Below are 21556 nucleotides of genomic sequence, written 5' to 3' on the forward strand. Positions count from 1 at the left end.
AACGAGGGAGAAGGTGGGACCCAGAGCCCCGTCACGGTGCAGGCGCCACCTGGAAGGGAGGCAGTGACCAGTAATACAGGGTTACGAAGAACGAGAAGTTCACAGGGGAGAAGGGAAAGGGGGATCTCTGTGTGGGTCGGAAAGGACAAGGAGCTGGGTTTTATCGGTGCACAGGTGTTGGTGGGGGGTGGGGACAGGTAGGTGGCTACAGGGAGGTCCCTTCCAAAGACTCAGCCCTTGGACTAATTTACAGATGTTTCTTTTTATTTAATTTTTTTTGGAGTTTATTTAGAAAGAGAAAGAGCATATGCATGGGTGGGGGTTCGGGGAGAGAGAGAGAGAGAGAGAGAGAGAGAGAGAGAGAGAGAATCCCAAGCAGGCCGTGCACTGTCGGCACAGAGCCCGACATGGGTCTTGATCTCCTGGACCATGAGATGATGACCTGAGCCGAAATCACAAGTTAGAGGCTCAACTGTCGGCAGCCACCCAGGTGCCCCTCTTTTTTTTTTTTCCTTATAAGTGTTTCTCTCTGACTTCTTGCTAAATCAGCATCTGCATTTATCTTAGGCAATTTCTTCCCACGTCGTCGTGGAAATGTCCTCACGTCCTTTCGAGCTGCAGGGTTCTACCAGGAGGGTCTTTCTTCTTATGCGACGGGGTCTCCTATCGCGAGAGGGCACAGTCGTGGTCACCGGCCCCCTGGACATGGTTGTTCCGGAGGCAGGCGGCCCAGCCTTCCCCCGAGATGCCTTCCATTCTTTAACGGGGGAGGTGGAGCCAGAGAGGGCACCACCTCTACTCGGCAGGGGCGAGGTCTGCCCACGGGGAGGCAGGAGGGAGAGGTGAGGAAGGGGCTGTATGCACGTGGGGTCCCGGAGACGCGCAGACGCGTGGCTGGGGTTTTGTGTCCCTGCCCTTCCACGCTTCCGCCCTTCGCCCTTTCTTCGGATTCTTCCGCCGAGACCAGTTGAGAAGCTCTCCTTACTGATCGACTCCACCATTTGTCGCCCGTGTTCGTTTGTTCCTGGTTAATGATCAAGTCTTTGCAGCTGTGAATTCCTCCCCGGGGACAGCTTTTGATAAACGGAGTCACCTGTACACTATTTTCCAAATCGCCACTTGCTGTGGTTTGGCATCCGCCCCCAATTTGCCCCATCTCGTTCTCGGTGACTGCACCTTGCTTCTTGGATAACAACCACGCTGTCAACGCGTTTCGCCAACCACGCTCGGGATGATGCTCTAAGCTGTAGACTCACGTTAGCGCCCCTGATTCTCACAAGCCACCCACCCCCGGGGTAAGGACTATTTTATCCCTACTTCATGGATGAAGAGACTGAGGCACAGAGAGTGTAAGTCACACGGCAGGTGTGAGCAGCGTGTTTGGACACGGGCTGTCTGGCTTCCGGGGCCACGCTCTGAGAGCCGTGTAGAGTTTATACCACTCTGTGCGGTAGGGAAGATCACCAGCGTGCCACCAGCCACGGAGAAAGCCCGAGACCCCCGCAGGAGGACGGGGGCAAGCCTGGAGCCGTGCAGGCCGTGGGACGCTGGGTCTTTCAGCCCCGAGAGCAACTCCCAAAGGGCAGGCGCATCCGGGGAGGAAGGTCACGGCTGCCGAGTTTGGGTCCAATACTGCCTCCCGAGGGCCGGACCCTGGCCACGTGCCTTTCCCTCGGGGGCTGGGAGGGGTTCGTTCGGGGGAAGGGGGACACCCGTTTGGTCCTAGTCGTCACTGCCTTGTGATTTGCCAGCCCCTCGAATCTCGAGCAGCATTTTCTGTCTGCGTTTTCACACCACGGGTTTTCACCCCTGAGAATTCACGGAGGGTACGTGTCACTGTCCATGTGTCGTGGCTGTGAAGTTCTGACTTTGGACTGTCTCTTTGTCCCACGTGGCAGGGGCACAAATCTACTCAGCCTAGACTCCTCTGAACCGAGCAAACCCTGACCTTGAACACTGATGGTGTCTCTTTTGGCGAGGGTGGCCTCCTTCAGATGGGGGGCTGAGGGTGGGGAAGGGCCCTGGGGTTCTTGCTCCCCTCCATCCTGGGCGGCCGGGGTGGTCATCTGGCTGCTGAACCTGAAGGCATCGTTCGGAGGCCGGGTTGTGGCTGGAATCCGTGGCCCCTGGTTTGGAGCCTGTGCTCACTGAGTCCTGCTCGCTGAGGCTGGTCCTCCGCACCCAGGAGCCTGGACTCTCTTGGGACCTTACGGACCCCTGGCCTGTGGGAACGTGAGCATCCCAGGCACCCCACACGGAGGCCCCGCGGGGCCAGGAGCGCCACGTGGGGCCCGGCTCACTGGCTGCCTCGTCCCTCAGTCCTCGCAGAAATGTCCTGCGTGGTTTCCCTCCCTGGGCCTCCCGATGGGGGAAAGCCCTCTGCTTTCGGCTTTTGCGTCAGCGTGTTTGAGGTGCGTTCCCGGGACGTGAGCCAGAAGACAGAGGTCAGAACCCGTGGGTCCGACGGCTGTTCCCCTCCTTCTTCCCCCCCACCCCACCTCCACGAAGGCACAACGCAGCTTGCTGCCCCTTCCCGTGTCTCTCCCCCTGTCTGCCACACTTCCCTCCTCTCCGCCAAACTGTCAGAGCAGCATTCTAAAGCATCTCGACTCTACAGAGCACACACATGACCACAGTCAAGTTCATCATCACTGCGGCTCCGCACAGAGGTTCAGGTGGGGAAAGCGAGGCTTTCCTCAGGCTCTAGGGCTGGGAGGGTGACAGAGCACACTTGGTCCCCTCTCTCTGCTTCCAAGGCCGGGTTCCCGCCCTCCTCTGTAGACCCGCCGGCTCTCAGCTGGGCCCGTGACTCAGAGTAACCAGGAAACCTGCCGGCTGGGGGGCCGCCTGGACACAGGGCCTCTGGGCAGCTGTGGAACTGAACACGGGAGGCAGGGTGGGGGTAGCGGACCCACGAGCCTTTCCCTCCTGCCTTGAGCAAGAAGTTAGAAGGAACGGAGGACTGAGGGAGGCTGGCAGGGCCGTGCAGCGTGTGACAGAGAAGAAACTCCCTTCTTGTAGACATGTCAGCCTGTTCCCCTACCTTCCACGCCCTCTTTCTCTGAGGAAGGCCCTGCTTTTCGCCCCGGTCTCTTGCTATCTTTTTTTTTTTTTTTTTTTTAGTTTATTTATTTTGAGAGAAAGAGAGAGAGAGAGAGAGAGAGAATGAGTGGGGGAGAGGCAGAGAGAGACAGAGAGAAAATCCCAAGCAGGCTCCAAGTTCCACACTGAGCTCGACTTGGGGCTCGATCCCAGGACCATGAGATTGTGACCTGAGCTGAAATCCAGAGTCGGATGCTCGACCCACTGAGCCACCCAGGCGCCCCGGTCTCTTGCTATCTTAAAGGGAAGTCAAGGGAAGAGAAGATCCTGGGGTCATCACACATTGTCCGATGGGAGTCCCGGGTCTCACGTCAGAACTCGCAGGGATGTGAGGCAGGGTCCAGGTGACCGACCACTTCCCCCACATGTGTCACCCGCACTGTGGCCGCCAGCCCCGGTCACCGCTGGGAGCGGCACACTGAATCACGTGCTAGGGGCCCAGCTGGTCTGCACCCATTTACAAAAAAAGAAAGCGGGCCTCAGCTTCCAACTCCACAGCCTCCTCTGGAATTTAAAACAGTTCTAGGTGGTTTAAAGGTGCGGACTGAGGCTGCTAACTGGTCACGGCCCGCCAGCCGTCGTAATTAGCACAAGACCACTGTATCGTGTAAATGCCGCTCAGTGTTCAGCAATGACTAACCGCTCCATTTCAGGCTGTTTACTTAAGAGCGGGGCTTTCCTCCACAATGGATGTTTCTGGGTATTTACCCACTTAGCAAGAGAGGAGAGAGGAGAGAGGAGAGAGAGAGAAAGAAAAGGTGAAACGTCTCTGTTAAATTCACACACGCTTCTTACTTACTGAAAACCACAGCACGACAGGCTAGGTCTGTCTCCAAGCAGACTACGGAAGTGTCCCGGCCTCTAGCAGCTGGCCACATGCTACCCAGACAAATGCAAAAAGAAGGATTAAAGGTATCTGCGGAGTAACCCCTGGAAAACGGGCGGCAGGCCTGAGCACACAGTAAGAGAGTAAAACTTGTCAACAGATACGTATGTATATGGTAAATGTGTGTGTGTGTGTGTGATGACGATCATGTTCACTACAATTTTCTTTTCTAGGGAGAATGTTGCAAACGTATCTGTGTGCAGACAATACCAAAGCGAGCCTCGTGTGACGGCGGGTGGGGAAACCCCAAGGAGAAAAGCTGGCCGCCTTGAGGGGCAGGGAAGGCTGGACAGCGCGGGGCTCAGTGCTGGGTGCCGTGTATGGAGACGGGCCAGCACGACAGGCCTGCCGGTGGGGCCCGGGGCCCGGAAGGGCACTGTTCTAGACAGCGGGAACATTTAAGATGGATTTTTTTTACCTTGTCTGAGGTGGAGTGAACGAGTGGACCGCCCCTGGCATTTACCGTAGGAAATCCTCAGTCAGGTACCTATTGTGTATCGAGTGCCTGTGGGTATTGGAGTGCTGATGCCTTGTGTAGAAAAGAGGCTGGGTTCTCCTTTGGCTTGATCTCGGGAAAATCAGGAACATTCTACTTGATGCAACGATGGCGGGGGGTGGGGAGGAGGGCTCAGTTGTCATCCGAGTTGATCTCTACCTGCCTGGGCCTGGCCTATCTCATTGCCAAAGCCAACACCCTTCGATCTTTTCACTTGACGTGTCTTTGTCCACCTCTCCACGTTCCGCTCATTTCTTCCAAGGCTAGTGTTCATTTTCCCGATCACTCCACCCTCTCTCTGCCCGGATTCATTCCCCAGTGACCACCATGCCCCCCCCCCCCCCCCCAACCCTCCAGGCATCTGTGTGTTTCTTGAGCGCTCCTCGCCTCCCCACCCCCAGGTTGCAAGCCCGGGAGGACAGAGCCCCTGTGGCTTTCTTTCCCTGCTCTGCCCAGCGGGCACCTAGCTGGCACGTGGCAGACTTTCAGCGTCTGCGCAATCATAACCGAATGAGTATCATTAAGCCCCTATTAGTCAGATCAATAGTGACAAACTCCCCAATAACCATGCTTATTTGAAAATACATCCCAAGCATTGTTTCTCTACCCGCCCCCCCCCCCCCATGCTTCTCTGCAGGGATTGAAGGCAGTCTGATGTTTTTGCAAACGTGTCCCCGTTTAGGGGCCGTCTTGTCCTTGTTGGCTCTCCCCTGGGATGTATCCATTCTTTCCCGGAAGCTTGCACACAGGGCGCCCGCCTTGGCGGGTTTGCTTCCTAAGCGCCGTGGTCTTTCACGGGGATGCTGGGGTCTGGTAGAAAAACAGGGGTGCCTCCACGCTCTGCGCAGCCCAACCCTCTCACCAGGCTCTGCAGATAAAACACTTAAAAACCCGGTTAAATCTCGGTTTGCTTGTGTCGCTACGGCTCCTGCAGCCGCCCCAGGTAACAGGCACCGCGGTGGGCAGGCGGGAGGAAGGCAGAGCGGGTGCGCCCCTCGACGCTAAGGCACTCCCGGCTCCCGGGCCGGCTGCCTGGGCCGCGGTGCGTACCGAGCGCGCTCCGAAGCGGTCCCCGGCCTCGGAGACTTCTGGGCGCCGGGCGCTCAGCCCTCGGCCCCGGGCCCGGGCAGCAGGCGGCGCGGCGCCGGCATGCTAAGTGGGCCGCACTGGGCGCCTTTGTTCCCCGCGCCTCCGAGGACCGCTTCCCTCTGCATCCTAATGGGCTCGTCCCCCCGCCCCCCTCCGCGTCCCGGACCCCGGGGCGCCGCCCGCCCCCGCCCCGCGGGCTGAGCACCTGCGCCGCCCCCCGCCGCGCCCCCCAGCGGGGGGTCCGGCGGCCCGCCGCGCAAGTCTCGCGGTGCTACGGCCCCGGCGGGGGAGCCGCGGCCCGCGCCCCCCGCCGCGCGACAAAGGCCGGCCCGGGAGGCGGGGGCGGGGCGGCGGCGGCGCGGGGGCGGGGGGGGGGGAGCGGAGGCAGCGCCCGCCCGCGCCGTCCTTTGTGTGGCGGCGGCGGCGGCGCCTGGGCCCGCCCGCCCTCCGGGGCCCGGCTCCGCGCCGCCCTCCGCCCCGCCCGGCCGCCCGGCCTCCCGGCAAGATGGCAACCCCGGCGGCGGTCAACCCTCCCGGTGAGTAGCGGCCCGGCCGGGACCCGCGCTCGGGGGTTCTGCGCTCCGGGGACCCGCGCTCGGGGTGGGGGGGGGGGGGGCGGCTGCGCTCCGGGGACCCGCGCTCCGGGGACCCGCGCGCCGCAGCCCCGGCCCCGGCCGCAGCATCAGCACCGGCACAGCCCCGGCGGCGGAGGCGGGCCTCGCGGCCCCCGGGACCCCCCCCCCCTCCTCGCGTGCCGAGGACGCCCGCCGCCGGCTACCCGGTGCCGCGCGCTGTCGCGTTCGGGGCGCGGCCCCGTGGCATCTCCGGCGGCGGCCGCGGCGGCGGGAGGGCACGGCGCGGGCGCGGGCAAAAGTTTGGAGCCGGGATTCAACAGGGTGGACCGGGGTGGAGCTCGCGGCTGGTCCCCGCGCGGCCCGCCCCCGGGCGCCCCGGTGCCCCCTCCCCGCCGCGCCCCCCCCCCCCCCCCCCCGGCTCCGCAGTGGGCACGGGCGCCCGGCCTGCGGCGGCGGCGGCGGCGGCGGCGGCGGCGGCGGCGGCGCGGAGCATCCCGGCCCCTCCCGGCTCGCGCCCTCTGCCTCCGCGGGCCGCCCTGTCCTCAGGGTGCGGCCGGTGACAACCGTGCTCGCCCCGGCAGATTTCGAAAATGGAACTAGGTCCTGCTAAGCGGGACTACTGACCTGGTTTGCAGTGGGCGCAGGGAAACCCCGGCTTAGTTGGGGAGTCGGGCTCCCTAGGGGTGCCCAAGAATGGGAAGGGGACAGGCAGGCTGCCGGCTGTGAAGTTTTGGTGTCGCGCCGGCATGGCTTGGTGCCGGGTCTGGGGGGCATGCAGGCGGACGAGTCAGAGGCCAGTCCTCAAGGACCCCCCCGCCCCCAGAGGGAGGTGGCCTGTTGGAGGTGGCGATGGGGTGGGGTGCCTAGCAGAGAAAACAAAACTGTCGTCAGAGTTAGGAGTGAAGGATCCCCTGCATCCAAAGTGGTCAGGGGGCGCTTTTGGAGATCAGACATCTCCCAACTGGCCTTGGGAGGATTGGAAGGTTTGAATGTGCAGAGCAGGGCCCAGGGGGCGTGCGTGGGGAGGGGACAGCGTGAATGGCAGACACACTGAGTAGGTTTCAATGAATATTCGGGGACTCCGGAGATTTAGGAGGGAGCAGTGGGGTTTCACAGACTGGTTCGGCTCTGAAGGACAGCCTAGGGAGTCGACTCCCTCCCCGCTCCCCCCACCCCCCCAGGTTAAGGAGTCCTTGGTGGTCTTGAACGCGGAAGTCATGTGATCATGGTTCTTCTGGAAGGTTGACTTGTCAGCCATGTCTAGATAACCTAGAAAGGAAGGAGCAAGGTTGGAGGCAGAGAGGCTGGTCCAAACGAGGCATATGGTGGGGAGGCCTGGAGTTGACAAACTGCTCGGAGTTGGGACATGGGTAAGGGGGGGGCCCTGGAGACACAGGTAGGGAGTCTGAGTAGCTCCCGAGAGGCAGGTTCCATAAGAGAACCTCAGAAGTCTCAGAAGAACTGACGGGGAGCTCCCGGTCCAGGACACGGAAGGGGAACGTGGCACATTTGGAGACCACCCCTCAAGTTTGCTAGTGACTCAAGTCTGCAGTTTCAGCCGGGTCCGCTGCTTACGAACCAATAGCCAGTTGATGGATTTAAATGTTGTGATGTTAAAAAAAAAAAAAAAGGCAAACACAGTAACATGAAGATGTTTTGGTCCCATACAGGCTTATATTGGAAAGAGGAGTACGAAACTGAGGAAACTGAGGGCGTTTACCTAATACACACACACACGCACACACACACACACACACACACCATTACATCACTGTTGGAAACGATTTTGTTCGTCATCGTGGTCCCACGAGCCGCCCGGAGTCAATAGGGCAGCTGCCTGGCGTGGCAGCGTGGTGCCCATGAGTGTCCGTGCCCCGGACGCCGGGAGACCCCACTGCTACAAGTGAGGGGTTGTTTTTATTATTTGGAAACACCGGGCCTCCTTGACAGACGGTGATGTCTGTGTGTCCTGTCCACTGGCTGAGAGGCCAGGGATCGTGAGCACGGAGAGGTCTTCTCAAGGGAAGAGTCTTTCTCTGACCCGGTGCCCTGGGGTGGCACTCAGCTCTGTGGGGCGTGTTGCTCCTGGCCCCTGTGAATATCTGCCTTGTCTCTAAGGAGAAGGCCGATATAGTTTGAACGGATAGGTTGAAAGGCTTGAGCCCAAGAGAGAGACTTCAGATCTGACTTGCAGTTTACAGCAAAGAGAGGCAGGGCACCCAAGCTTCTTGCCAAGTCCACTGCTCCGGGGCAGGAGTCCCTGGATGCTTCTTTGAGCATCTCATCCTCCTGCCACACCCCTGGCCCTGGACGTTGTTGCTCTGCAGAGAGTAAGAGCTTGGTAAACACGGGCCGATGCACCGGGGGGCACCGAGATCTCTGTGTGCTGGTACTTTGTGCCCAGGGTACAAAGGCCGCAGCCCGTCACCTCCCCGCCCACCCACACGCTTTTTCCGTTTTCCCAGCTGAGCCCTCACTGCCCACCGGCAGACCCCTCCGCAGTTCTGCGTCTCCGTGAGGCAGGGCGAGGGCACTCGGGGGCCCGATGATGCCCGAGGAAGCTGGAGGTTTCACATCCTGTGGTGGTTCGGGCGACAGGAGCCCCATTTAAAGCTCTGATTTGGCCTTTCCAGTCTCCTGCTGGGGTTTCAGGTCTGGATTCCAGCAGCCACTCCGGGGGAGACGGGGCTCCCAGGAATTCTCAGGAACTGACTACTTGGCGTATTGCGTTTCATGGAGCCACGTGCCCGTCCACGGCAGGGACACATCGCTGTTTCATCGACTCCTAAGGAAAGACTAGGGCCAATTATACGATGAGGCTCCATTTCAGGCATGTTTTAAAAATGTGCATTGAGAATCAGCCAAGAACCGTGCATTAAGGAAAAACCCATTCTGCTGCTGGCCCGTCCATGTGTAAAACATACGGTCATGTTTTCAACAAAAATCTGTGTAGAGTTTACGCTCTAGGCATGTGCCATGATGGCCTTTTGAGTTCTGCCAAATGAAGAGAACAGTGTCTGAAAAAGCTTCCCTTGTTCTCAGCCAATAGTTACCGTGCAACTATTTTTTTTAAGCTTATTTATTTATTTTGAAGGGGGTGTGCAGAGAGAGGGAGAGGGAGAATCCCGCGAGCAGGCTGTGCGCTGTCGGCCTGGGGGCTCGATCTCGCAAACCGTGAGATCCTGAGCTGAGCCAAAATCAAGAACCAGACGCTCAGCCCAGTAAAGGGAAGCCTGAGCCCTGCAGGCTTCCCTTTACTGAGCAACTGTTATGTGCCAGGTACCGAGAGCTAGGTTCTGGGTGATCAGTGGTAAACCCAGGACAGCGCCTGCCATCGTCCTGTTTGCCGGTGGCCGGGGAATACGTAGTTGTAAAGAATCACGCGGATGTGTGAGTTATGACATCGCTAATGCTACAAATGAAGGAGGTTTGGGGTTTGCCTCTTGGAGGGGGCAGCTTATTTTCTTATATTAAATATAATTTATTGTGAAATTGGTTTCCATACAACACCCAGTGCTCATCCCAATAGGTGCCCTCCTCCATGCCCATCACCCACTCTCCCCTCTCCCCCCAACCCCCGTCAACCCTCAGTTTGTTCTCAGTATTGAAGAGTCTCTCATGGTTTGCCTCCTTCCCTCTCTGTAACTTTTCCCCCCCCTTCCCCTCCCCTCTGGTCTTCTGCTGAGTTTCTCAAGATCCACATATGAGTGAAAACATATGGTATCTGTCTTTCTCTGCCTGACATATTTCACTCAGCATAATACCCTCCAGTTCCATCCACGTTGCTGCAAATGGCCAGATTTCATTCTTTCTCATTGCCAAGTAGTATTCCGTTGTGTATATAAACCACATCTTCTTTACCCGTTCATCAGTTGATGGACATTTAGGATCCTTCCGTAATTTGGCTATTGTTGAAAGTGCTGCTATAAACATTGGGTACAGGTGCCCCTCTGCATCAGCACTCCTGTATCCCGTGGATAAATGCCTAGCAGTGCTATTGCTGGGTCATAGGGTAGATCTAGTTTTAATTTTGTGAGGAACCTCCACACTGTTCTCCAGAGCGGCTGCACCAGTTTGCATTCCCACCAACCGTGCAAGAGGGTTCCCGTTTCTCCACATCCTCGCCAGCATCTAGAGTCTCCTGATTTGTTGATCTTAGCCGCTCTGACCAGTGTGAGGTGGTATCTCAGTGAGGTTTTGATGAGTATGTCTGAGGGAGCAACTTAAAACAAGTTCTTTTTTCCGAGCACTTGATTTTATTGCTTTCTCTTACAGATCGCTCCATATAAAGCCAACTTGGTATATCGATCAGCAGATTTAGAATCAAAACACTCTGACGTGACAGTTGCTACAAAAAAGTCAAGAGGACATTGTGTCAGAGGGTTCCTAGGCGGTCATCGTTTTTAAGGGTTTGTCTTCTTCATTGAGGTTGTCCTGACACTTGCGACGTTGCACGGGCGATTGCAGGCATTTGGTTAATACACAGGTCAGGACTGCTGTCTATCACGAGACATTTTATAGGTGAGAAGGCGGGCGTGGGAACTGTGGATCTCGGCGAAGGTGATAGTGAAACTGATGATCGATGTTGCAGGGGGTTCTACGAGGCAGTACTTTATGACCAACCACTTAGCGTTTGCTGCATAGGTGGGGTGCATTCTAATATGGACGTGTATACGTTCGTAAAACAGAATACGTATTAATCGAACAGAGTAAGTGTACGATGTGTAACGAGAAGCTTTGTGAGACTGTATTTCAGGTTAAGACGAACTTTGTGACATTTATGTGATTTTCCCTTTTGTTGCTGTTGAGTGTAGTTGGCACACAGTGTTACATTAGTCTCACGTCTTACGTTATCCTGGGCCCCACAAGCGTGGCCACCGTCTGTCACCACGTGGCACTGTTATGGCACCATCGGCTGTATTCCACGTGCTGCGCCTTCCGTCCGTGGCCTCCTCGTCCCGTGACTGGCGGCCTGGACCCCCCTCTCCCCTTCACCCATTTGCGATCCCCCCACCCACTCCCTTCTGGCAACCACGAGTTTGTCCTCCGTATTTATGGGTTTTTGGTTTTTTTTTTAGCTTAATACATGTAAGGGCAATCGTGTAGTATTTGTCTTTCTCTGTCGGACTTATTTCACTTAGTATAATGCTCTCTGGGTCCATCCATGTTGTTACAAATGACAAGATCTCATTTTTTTTTAATGGCTGAATCATATTCCATTGTGTGTATGTATGTGTGTATATATATGTAGATACATATGTGGATACATATGTATCTACATATATATATACACATATACACACATATACATATATACAATATATACACATATAGATACATATACACACACATGGATCTACGTATATATACATATGTAGATACGTGTGTGTATATGTATCTATATGTGTATATATATATATGTAGATATGTATGTATATATATGTATATATTTGTAGATATATATGTATCTATATATGTATCTATTTATCTATATCTATATCTGTATCTATATCTATATACACACCACATCTTTATCCATCTATTGATGGACACTTGGGTTTCTGCCTCATCTTGACTATTACAAATAAGGCTGCAGTAAACACAGGGTTGCATATATCTTTTTGAATTAGTGTTTGTTTTCTTTGGGTAAATACCTAGTAGTTGACTTACTGGGTGATATGGTAATTCTGGTTTTAACTTTTTGAGGAACCTCCACACTTCTCCACAGCGGCTGCACCAGTCTGCCTTCCCACCAACAGTGCAAAGGGTTCCCGTTTCTCCACATCCTCGCCAGCATCTAGAGTCTCCTGATTTGTTCGTTTTAGCCGCTCTGACCGGCATGAGGTGGTATCTGAGAGTGGTTTTGATTTGCGTTTCCCTGATGACGAGTGATGTTGAACACCTTTTTGCGTGTCTGTTGGCCTCTGGATGTCTTCTATGGAAAGATGTCTGTTCAGGTTCTTTGGTCGTTTTCTAATCAGACTGTTCGTTTTTGGTGTTGAGTTGTGTATGTTCTCTGTGTAGTTTCGATATTAACCCCTCATTGGATGTGTCGTTTGCAAATATCTTCTCCCATTCCGTAGGCTGCCTTTTCATTTTGCGGATGCTTTTCCTTTGCTGTGCAAAGGCTCTTTATTTTAGTGGCGTCCCAGTAGTTTATTTTTGCTTCTGTTTCCCTTGCCTTAGGAGACGTATCTAGAAAAATGATGCTAAGCCTGTTGTCCAAGGCATGACTGCCTGTTTTCTTTTAGGAGTTTCATGGTTTCGGGTCTCACATTTAAGTCTTTAATCCATTTTGAGTTTATTTTTGTGCCTGGTGTAGGAAAGTGGTCCAGTTTCATTCTGGATGTGGCTGTCCAGTTTTCCCAGCACCTTTTATCAAATGGACTGTCTTACATATTCTTGCCTTGAGGAGCCAACCTGTGAGTTGAGATCCGAGGAGTGAAGAGAAACACGGGCAAGCAGGTGCATTCTGGGAAGAGCCTCTGCAAAGGCCCTGGGGTCAGAAGGGCCCGTCTGCTTTGAGGAACCAGAGCGGGTCAGAGCAGCTGGAGGTGCGGTGGGCGGGTGGGGTCTCGAGCAGGGGAGGGACGTGACGTGACCCGCACTCCGCTGGGCCCTGGCTGCTGTGCGGAGAGCAGATTGGAAGGCCGGACTCCGGTTGGAGGTGGCTGCCAGGGACCCCGGCTGGCAGGGGAGACGCGGAGAAGCACACGGAGGCGAGGTACCCCTTGGGGCGGGGCCGCCACGCTGAACACGCACATCCTCGTGCATCTAGCAGTGGGCCGGGGACCCCCCCGTGTGACCCCCTGCAGCTGCTCCTTTTGGGCAGAACCGGCAGGGCCGCGGTGGGGAGGGTGGGTGTGGTGTGCGCCTGGGTGACAGGAGGTGACCGGACTGGGGAGCCCCCGAGACGAGCCCCCGAGACTGGGCGGGAGCTGTCGCGGAGACAGCAGTCAGGCTGGAGTCCCTCTGTCCCCGTCGGTCTGTGCTGACGCTGGCTGACATGCCCGGGGACGTCATCCCCCTGTGCCACGGCCCCTGGGTGCTGGGCCGTAACGCAAGGGGCAGGTACTGGCAGCCGTGTGGGGCCGGCCGGGCCTGCAGACAGGCTGGTGGGAGCTGTCACTGCTCAGGCGGGCCCTTCCACCCCTTGCAGCCCGATGCCACGCACCCGATTCTGGCCCAGACCCTCGGCTCCAGAGCTCTGGCCGGCGCCGAGCTCCCCTGTCTGCACCCGCCCCTTGCCCACACCTGAGGGTTTCCCTGCCCATGCCCTCTGCTCCTCCTGGTCCCGGCTTGGATCGTCCCTTCTCCCAAAGCCTGTCTCCAGAGACGGCGTGCCCATGCTGCCGTCCGCCCCGGCCCCGTGCACTCCGCATCTGGAGCATTTCCGTGACCCGGGGTGGAGCGGTAAGGTACGTAGCTGCTGCTGGATGCCAGGGTCTCCTGCTGGCCCCGAGGCCCCACGAGGGCGGGGGGAGCCTTCCTCACCCTGCAGCCCCTCCCGTCACACCGCCTCCCGCACGGCAGGCTGCCCATAAGGTGTGCCCGTGGACAAGTGCACGGGTGCCGGGGAGCCGTGTTACATGCCCGTGCGCACCTGCTTGTGAACGCCTGCCTGGGAGACAAGCTGTGCGGCGTGTTCGTGGGCGCCCGAAACAGGAGGCCAGAGCTGTCGAATTTAGGTTCTGGCCTTGGTTTGGGGGAACTGGTTTTGATCTGTAAATCCTAGCAGAGTGGTCCGAACCCAGATCAGCTCCTCCAGACTTCGTCTCATCGTAAAGGAACCCGGGAGATGCACAGATCGTATCCTCTGCCCCAGAAGGAGGGGAGGTCAGACTGGCAATAACCTGGCGACCGGCTGGGAGTCGTGGGAGGCCCGTGCCCACCGCCTTCCTTACGAAAGTCCCCGAGGGTCCCCTGGAAGGGGTCTCCCCGTTCTGCCTTCTGTTCTGTGTGCGGAACCGTGGGTGTGGTGGGCGTGATTCCCGGGGGGCTCCAGACACGACACGGAGGCAGCTTCACTTCTGTTCAGGGGATGCCCGCCGCCCCCCGACGCGATGCTGCTGGGCCCGAGGCCAAGCCCTTTGCAGACAAGGAGCCTCTGTGGCCTTCAAGACTGCAACACTTTGACCGTTTTCCAGGCGAATCCACAGAAAAAGTGAAACTGCCCACGAGCAGGTACTTCCTGCTGTTGTACATTGTGCAGAAGCGGGGGGCCTCTTTCGCCGCCTTGGTTGTGCCGTGAGGGTGGCCAGGCGGAGCCCGCGGGTCCCCCAGCCCCTGCCGAGGCGCCCCCTCCTTTCCTGCTCATAACCGACTCCCTTCCCCCGAGTACAACAATAAACAGACAGGACTTTTCCCCCCAAAGACCATGTGCACATACAGAAGAGAATCGTTCTGAACACACTGCTTTGTTGCCTTTATTTCCCTTAATTAATAGTACGAATGCCACAGCCTCTGTCTTATGGCCCCGTCCTCATCTATGGGCTCTGTCTCTCATGCTTACGTTCATAGCATTTGCTACGCTTTTCCGTTCGTCAGAAGTATGCACAGCGTGTTCATGGACGTCCCCGTATATAAATATACAATTACATGATTTCTTTCTCCCCTTAGGTTAACTTCCTAGAGGAGAATCGAACAATCAGATGGGTTTAAATGCTTTTTAGAAATATGCTTTTTTTGCTTTAATGTTTATTTCTTTTGAGAAAGAGAGCACGAGTGGGGGAGGGACAGAAAGAGAGGGAGAGAGAATCTCAAGCGGGTTCTGCACAGAGCCTGACGTGGGGCTCAATCTCACAACTGTGAGATCGTGACCTGAGCTGAGGTTAGGAGTCAGACTGAGCCCTCCAGGTGCCCCACATGCTTTTATTTTGTATTGGTTTCCGCAGAGGTTAACCCAGAGGCTCAGACTGGTTCAGAGACTTGCCTGGGGTTCCCACAGTATAAATGGGGGAGGAGGAAAGGGCCCCCGCGAGGTCTTCTCTTCCACGTGGCCTTTTCCAGCTGGAGGTGCCATCAGCTGCCCTGGAAACCTTGGATCGCTGCTGCCTGTCTGTGCGTGGCCCGGGCCCGTCCCCAGGGCTTTGAGAGCACGGGGCAGGGGGGGCGCTGTCCTCCCTCTGCCTGCGCCCTGTGGGCTTAGACAGTTTGTGGTGGTTATTCCTGCTTTGGATGCAAACCCAGGAGGTTTTAACACCTGGGGTTGTGTGTGTGTGTGTGTGTGTGTGTGTGTGTGTGTATTTGATTTGCGGACCCCTGTACTGGATAGATACCTCTCTCCCTGGGCCCCGGTGACAAAGGAGAGGCTAGCTGTAGGACAGCTGGGGAGGACTCCCAGGCTGGCACCGAAACCAGGCTCCATGGGTAGATCAGGGCCTCCCGAGAGCCAGATCAGCGAAGGCCTTGCTGGCAGCTGAGTGAGGAACCAGGAGAGAAGGGGGTCATCCTCTGTTCATCAGATCCTCCCGGGGCCCTGCAGTGGTCCACTGGGGCCATCAGAGGCTTGTAGCCTGTCGATGAGGCTTCTGCCTGCCGAGTTTTGCCTGGCCCACCGAACTGTCCTAGTGGCAGTTAAGGAAAAAGCCACTGAAATTGCTAAGATAAGGGAGGCCAGGAAAGCTACGTGGATACACCTTGCAACATCAGTGAATGAGCCGGGTCCCAGACTTCGAGGCACCAGGAGGCCGGATGCTCATTTATGTATGCATTTTTTAAATTTAAATTTAAATTTTATTTCATTTGAGAGAGAGAGAGAGGGAGAATGAGCAGGGGAGGGGCAGAGAGAGAGGGAGACACAGAATCCGAAGCAGGCTCCGGGCTCTGAGCCGTCAGCACAGAGCCCGATGCGGGGCTGGAACCCACGCGCTGTGAGATCCTGACCTGAGCAGAAGTCAGACACTCAACCGACTGAGCCACCCAGGGGCCCCTCCACAGATTTTAAATTCATGGCTATCTCCAAATGGTATTCTCTTTCTTATCTCGGAGAGCCATCTGACCCAGCCGTGTGGCAGAGCCTCTCAGAAACCGGGCACGGGAGCAGAGGTGTGTCCGCAGAGGTGTGTGGTTTCTAGAGGGGGTCTGGTTGTCACGACACTGAAGGGGGTGGGGAGGTGGGGGGGGCATCTGGTGGGTGGAGGCCAGGGATGCTGTTGAACGTCCCACGGCCCCCACACAGCGCAGTTATCCGGCCCCAGATGGCACTCGTGCCCGGGGGGAACAGCCCCGGTGTGTGGGGACAGGACTTTTTGTAACCTCTGGGCACTGGCAGCTGGCCAAGGAGCCCAGAAGTTCCGTGGGGCGTGTGGCCGGCAGAGAATTAGGGGCTGGCTCCCACGACCGGCACGTCGGCGGTGGCCGTAAGGACGAGGTGGTACTTTTCAGATAATCATGATACCCGTGAAGGAAGTTAATTTAAATGTGAAATAACAGAACTGCCAGATTTTTTTTTTTTATTATTATTTTTAGAACAGCATCGATGTTTCTATCACATCAGCAGTTTGAAATGAGGCGTAGTCCGGAATCATCTGCCGTAATTTGATATGCTTGATGGATTCCAAGTTCCCCAAAGAATAAAATGAATGAATGTGTTCAAGGATCACAGCTGTGTTCTCTCCTTTGGAAAGCAGTTCCCACCAGAAATCTTCCCGTTGGGTTCGGGTAGCTTGTCCAGCGGTTTCGGAAACGGCCTCCAGGACAGGCATGTTGGGACAGTTTCTGCCAATGACTGGCCGCCCGCTGGACGGCAGAGGGAGGGGACCCCACTGGCGCCTCCCGCGGGCACGGAGGACGCGAAAGGCCGGGCTGGGGGCATACGGCCGCTTCTGGGACGAGAGCCCGTGGCCTTCCCTGACGCCCGTCTCCAGCTGCCTGCCGGGGGCGTCTGTCCGTGTGTCCCCCGGACCCTGAAGCCTGCCTCTCCTGCACTTCCTGCTCCCCCAAGGCCCCCGGTGGCGGTGAATGGCGCCTGTCTCCATTCACCGGCCAGAGCCAGACAGTAATTATTTTAATCGCTTACCCACCTAATTAAACAGATATTAATTGGATGCCAACTGCGTGCTCACAGCGGCGTGCCAGGGCCGGCGTGGTTTCCGCTTTCGCGGAGCTCGCCGTGTCTTAGATAATCAGGGGCGCGAGGCGATCATTAAAATAAGTAGCGGGAGAGAGAGGGGTCTTCGTTTCCAGATGCCACGGGGAGGCCCGAAGTGGAGGGGACAGGGGCAGAGACCGAGGGGGGGTCTACCCCCCAGGTACGTTGGCGGTAAGCCCGGCCGAGCCGGGCGGCGGACTGGATGTCGCCGATGCGGGGGCAGGAGCGCCACGTTCCCGATTAGGTCACGGGGCGGGTAGGGCGCCGTTTTCCAGGCCAGAGGACCCGGCGAGTCGGGGCCCTTGGGGGTATTTTGGTGGAGGCGGCGGGGAGAGCACGATCGGTCTCGCACATGCTGAGCTCAAGACACCTAAGTGCCTCGGGGATTTGCCGGGAGCCTCGGAGTCGCTCGTTTCCCTTCGGGTCGGGGCGTCTTGTGTTACTTTAACCACCGTGTCCCCAGTTCCTCGACCGAGGCGTGGCACGCGATTGGTGCCTCATGAGCGTTCGTGGAGTGGGCGCCCGACGTGAGCTCCACGTCTCCCAGACGGCAAGCCAACGGAGAGTTGGGTCCACCACAAGGTTGTTCTGGTTTCGGTGGCGTTTACGCGGGGCGGGCAGCTGGCTCGCAGAGAAGTGGCGAGAACGGAGCACAGGACCGGGCTCCCCGAGGGTCAGCCGCGGCCTGTGTGCCGGGTCCTCCCGCTGGCCTCTGTCTCCCTGGGCAACTTGAGGGTGCATGGTGCACCCCGTGCCCCGTCCCTTCTGAATACTGCCACGTGCCTCCTGGTGACGAGGGGACAGGCCCCCCACTAAGTACCTGAGACACGCGGTGTGGCATCCCACACGGAGCTCGCGGCTGCCTCCGTGTGCAACCCTGTGTCGGCAAGAGCCAGACCTCCAAGGTCCCGCGGACCCTGTTGTCAGCGCCCCGAAATTCCTCGGGAGCCGCCGTCGTCGCTGCGCGCCCCAGACTTGCGAGCACACGATCGGTCTCTCCTCACCACCCCCGTGCCGCCCTCTCTGCCCACGGGTCCCGCCCCCGTGCTGTGACAAAAGCACGCTTTTGCACCGCGAGACATCTCCAGAGTTCTTTCTTGACCGTCGCGACGCCACGTCACTGGGAAGAAGGACGTTCTCTTAGGGGACAACAGTTTGTGACCCACGTCAGGGCATCAGCGTCCAGGTGACCCCCAACGTCGCACCCCCCGACCCTACTCTTACTCCGTTAGGCGTTCTTCCAGAATCCTGCTGTTTCCTGGTCCTCGGTTTCATCCAGGGTCGCAAATCCCACTTACTGTATTTCTGATCTCTCCGGCTTATTTATTTCATAACTGGACGTCTGTACCTCTTCTTGCCTTTAACCAGTGCCTGTCACCCCCCCCCCCCACCAGTTCTCTGTATTTAAGAGCGTGTTTCTTTGTTTTTTATTTGTTCATTTCTTTTTGTTTTGTTTTAGATTCCACATCCAAGTCAATCATACGGTCTCTGTCTTTCTCTGTCTGACTTATTTCACACAGCGTAACTCCCTCTGGGCCACGGTTGTGATGTCCCTTTACTCCCCTTTAATTCTGGAACAGTCGCTCAGAGGCGTTGTTGTGTTGGTTTGTTTTGTTTTTTGGTTTTTCTTTTATGGCCTTGACATTTTTTGCCAAGTATGGGCCAGTCATTTTGTAAAAAACCTCCCAATTTTGTTCGATGTTGCCTCATCGTGACACTGAGGTTGTGCTTTTTAAATCAAAAAAAAATCTTAAATTTCATTCTATTTATTTATTTTAAAAATTTTTAAATGGGGGCGCCTGGGTGGCGCAGTCGGTTAAGCGGCCGACTTCAGCCAGGTCATGATCTCGCGGTCCGTGAGTTCGAGCCCCGCGTCAGGCTCTGGGCTGATGCCTCGGAGCCTGGAGCCTGTTTCCGATTCTGTGTCTCCCTCTCTCTCTGCCCCTCCCCCGTTCATGCTCTGTCTCTCTCTGTCCCAAAAATAAATAAAAAAAAAAAAAATAAAAAAAATAAAATAAAAATTTTTAAATGTTTATTTTTTAGAGAGACAGAGTGTGAGCAGGGGCGGGGCAGAGAGAGAGGGAGACACAGAATCCGAAGCAGGATCCAGGCTCCGAGCTGTCAGCACAGAGCCCGACGCGGGGCTCGAACCCACAGACCGTGAGATCCTGACCTGAGCCGAAGTCGGATGCTCAACCGACTGAGCCACCCAGGCTGCCCCGAAATTTTAAATTTTTATCGAATTTTTAAATTTTTATCAAAAACACCACCAGGGTGACGTTGTGTCACGAGGGCGTCTGTCAGCCGTGACGGCAGGGTCCCGTGTGGCCAGGGCTGAGGAGGGGGATTCGTGGTCTCAGAGCCCCCCATGCTTGGTAAGCCTCCTCTGTGGGTTTGCACACCCTTTGTGGGCAGCCACAGATACTCCTTGGTGAGTGCAGGTCCCGGGGGAGTTTTAAAGAAAAGCCCATAAGGCTAATACTTCCCTCAACTAAATTTCAACTTCCTCTGACAAATAAAATAATTATAATCTCACCGTGTAAGGACGATCATATCTCTAATAAAGTCAGTAGGGATTTTGGGCGTTTAATTAGCAGCTCTCCCGACACACGCTGCAAGGCTCTTCAGGTGAGCTGCTCGTGTGCGACTCGTGAGACCGCAGTTTGCGGCGAGACCTTCCTTCAGACGGTGGTTGGCGTGTCGCGTGTCCCGCCCTTTGTTGCTGGTGCACGCCCGCGCTGAGATGTGCATTTTCATTTATTCCAGGAGGCTCGTTTGCTCCTTCTGTGTTCCACTGAAGAGATAAGTTTGTAATTTACTGTGACTTTATAAAGAAAGACCTAGTAACTCAAGAGCCGGGGTTCTTTCTGGAATAATTGGCCTGCAGGCACCTGCTGCGTTTTCCTAAGCCAGAGGCCCTCCCTCATCCCTGTCCCTCTCCCCGCGTCCCCCCTTTCTTTCTCCCTTTTTCCTCCTCCTCCTCCAACTCCTCCTTTCTCCCCAACCCCTGCCCATCCCCCCGCCCTTCTCTCTCATCAGAGACCCGAGGGTGGAAATGTTGGCCTCCAACCGCCAACCCGGGCAGGTATGCAGAACGCAGAGCCCTCCCCTCTGTGCGCAGGGGTGATGTGAAGCCGCCTCCTGGGAGAGGGTACTCTGGGCTGTGTCCTCCGTCCTGTTGTGACTGTCCTTCCCGCCCTCCCCACCTGCTGCTTTCCAGCCCAGTCGTGCCCTGCCCCCCACTCCTCCTCCTCCCTGTCCTCGCGGGCATCACCCAGGGACCGTCCTCCCTCCCAGCACCTCCCATGCACCGGACAGGCCGGGGGGGGGCGGGGGGGGGGGACGGCCGCTCAAGAGGGTCCCCGGACTCTGTGCGGGGCACTTGCCTCTGCAGACGGTGGCTCGGCGCCCCCATCTGCTTCCACCTACTTAAGCGGCTCCCGCCGCGTCCAGGGCAATCGAGTTTGTACACTTTGTGGACAAACTAGAGGTTCGGACACGGGCCTTTTTGCCTTCATCCGTTCGGCACGTGTGTGTCGGCTGCCTGCCGTCACCAGTCCCGGTGCTCAGGTGCTGGGATATGCTGGGGAGACCCAAGGACGCGGCCGGCTGGGAGGCGTGTGCGGTCTTCTGCGCCTGCGCCCCGAGCACCCCCGCAGCGCAGGTCTGTTAGGCCTGTCGGCCACCAGGTGGCGCCGTCCTACAGGTAACGCCGTTCCTCCCGGAGACCTGCGAGCATCCCCCGGAGGCAGGCGTGTGGGGCCCAGTGCCGCCCTCCGCCCCGTCCCGGAGGCTCTGTCGGTGGATAGGCCGGGATGCAGGGGGGCGGCGTTTGCATTTCGGACCAGTCCCCAGGTGACGCTGATGCTCCTGGTTCCTGGACCACCCCGAGGTCCACCGAGGCAGAGGCCGCGAAGCCCAGTGCTGTGCCCGCTGCTGCCCAACCCACCTGGTTCAGGATCCATGAACTCATTGGATCTTCCTGCTGCTTGGGGGTTAATGGCCCCATTTCACAGCTGGTGAGTGTGAGGCTGTTCTGATCCCAGGCGCACTCTCTTTCCACTGTCACCCTGGCTCTCCTGGGTGGCTTCAAGAGGAAGGCAGTGGGTGCATGAGCGAGCTGTCCTGGGAGAGGCGACTGACGTTGTTAGCTGGGCATCAGGCAGCATGAGAGAGGGACCAGAGCCGTGTCCCTGCCCCAGAGGTCGCTCTGGGCATCGGGCAGCATGAGAGAGGGACCAGAGCCGTGTCCCTGCCCCAGAGGTCGCTCTGGGCATCGGGCAGCATGAGAGAGGGCCAGAGCCGTGTCCCTGCCC

At 57.2% G+C, this 21556-nt stretch overlaps 1 protein-coding gene across 3 annotated transcripts in view; it reads left to right on the forward strand.

The window, feature by feature from the left end:
* Positions 1-6049: 6049 nt before the first annotated feature.
* The window catches only part of ARNT2 (aryl hydrocarbon receptor nuclear translocator 2), a 148135-nt gene continuing 132628 nt past the window's right edge, over positions 6050-21556 (forward strand). For 2 of the 3 annotated variants that reach the window (XM_042940820.1, XM_042940822.1), the window contains exon 1: positions 6050-6109. In XM_042940820.1, coding sequence (XP_042796754.1) covers positions 6079-6109 — 31 coding nt within the window. In that variant the 5' untranslated portion in view covers positions 6050-6078. Of the gene's footprint in view, positions 6110-18352; positions 18427-21556 lie in introns of those variants that run through there. The other variant, XM_042940821.1, reaches the window with a different exon arrangement.

Source organism: Panthera leo, chromosome B3 (genome assembly GCF_018350215.1).
Source record: "Panthera leo isolate Ple1 chromosome B3, P.leo_Ple1_pat1.1, whole genome shotgun sequence".
Classification (NCBI taxonomy): Eukaryota; Metazoa; Chordata; class Mammalia; order Carnivora; family Felidae; genus Panthera; species Panthera leo.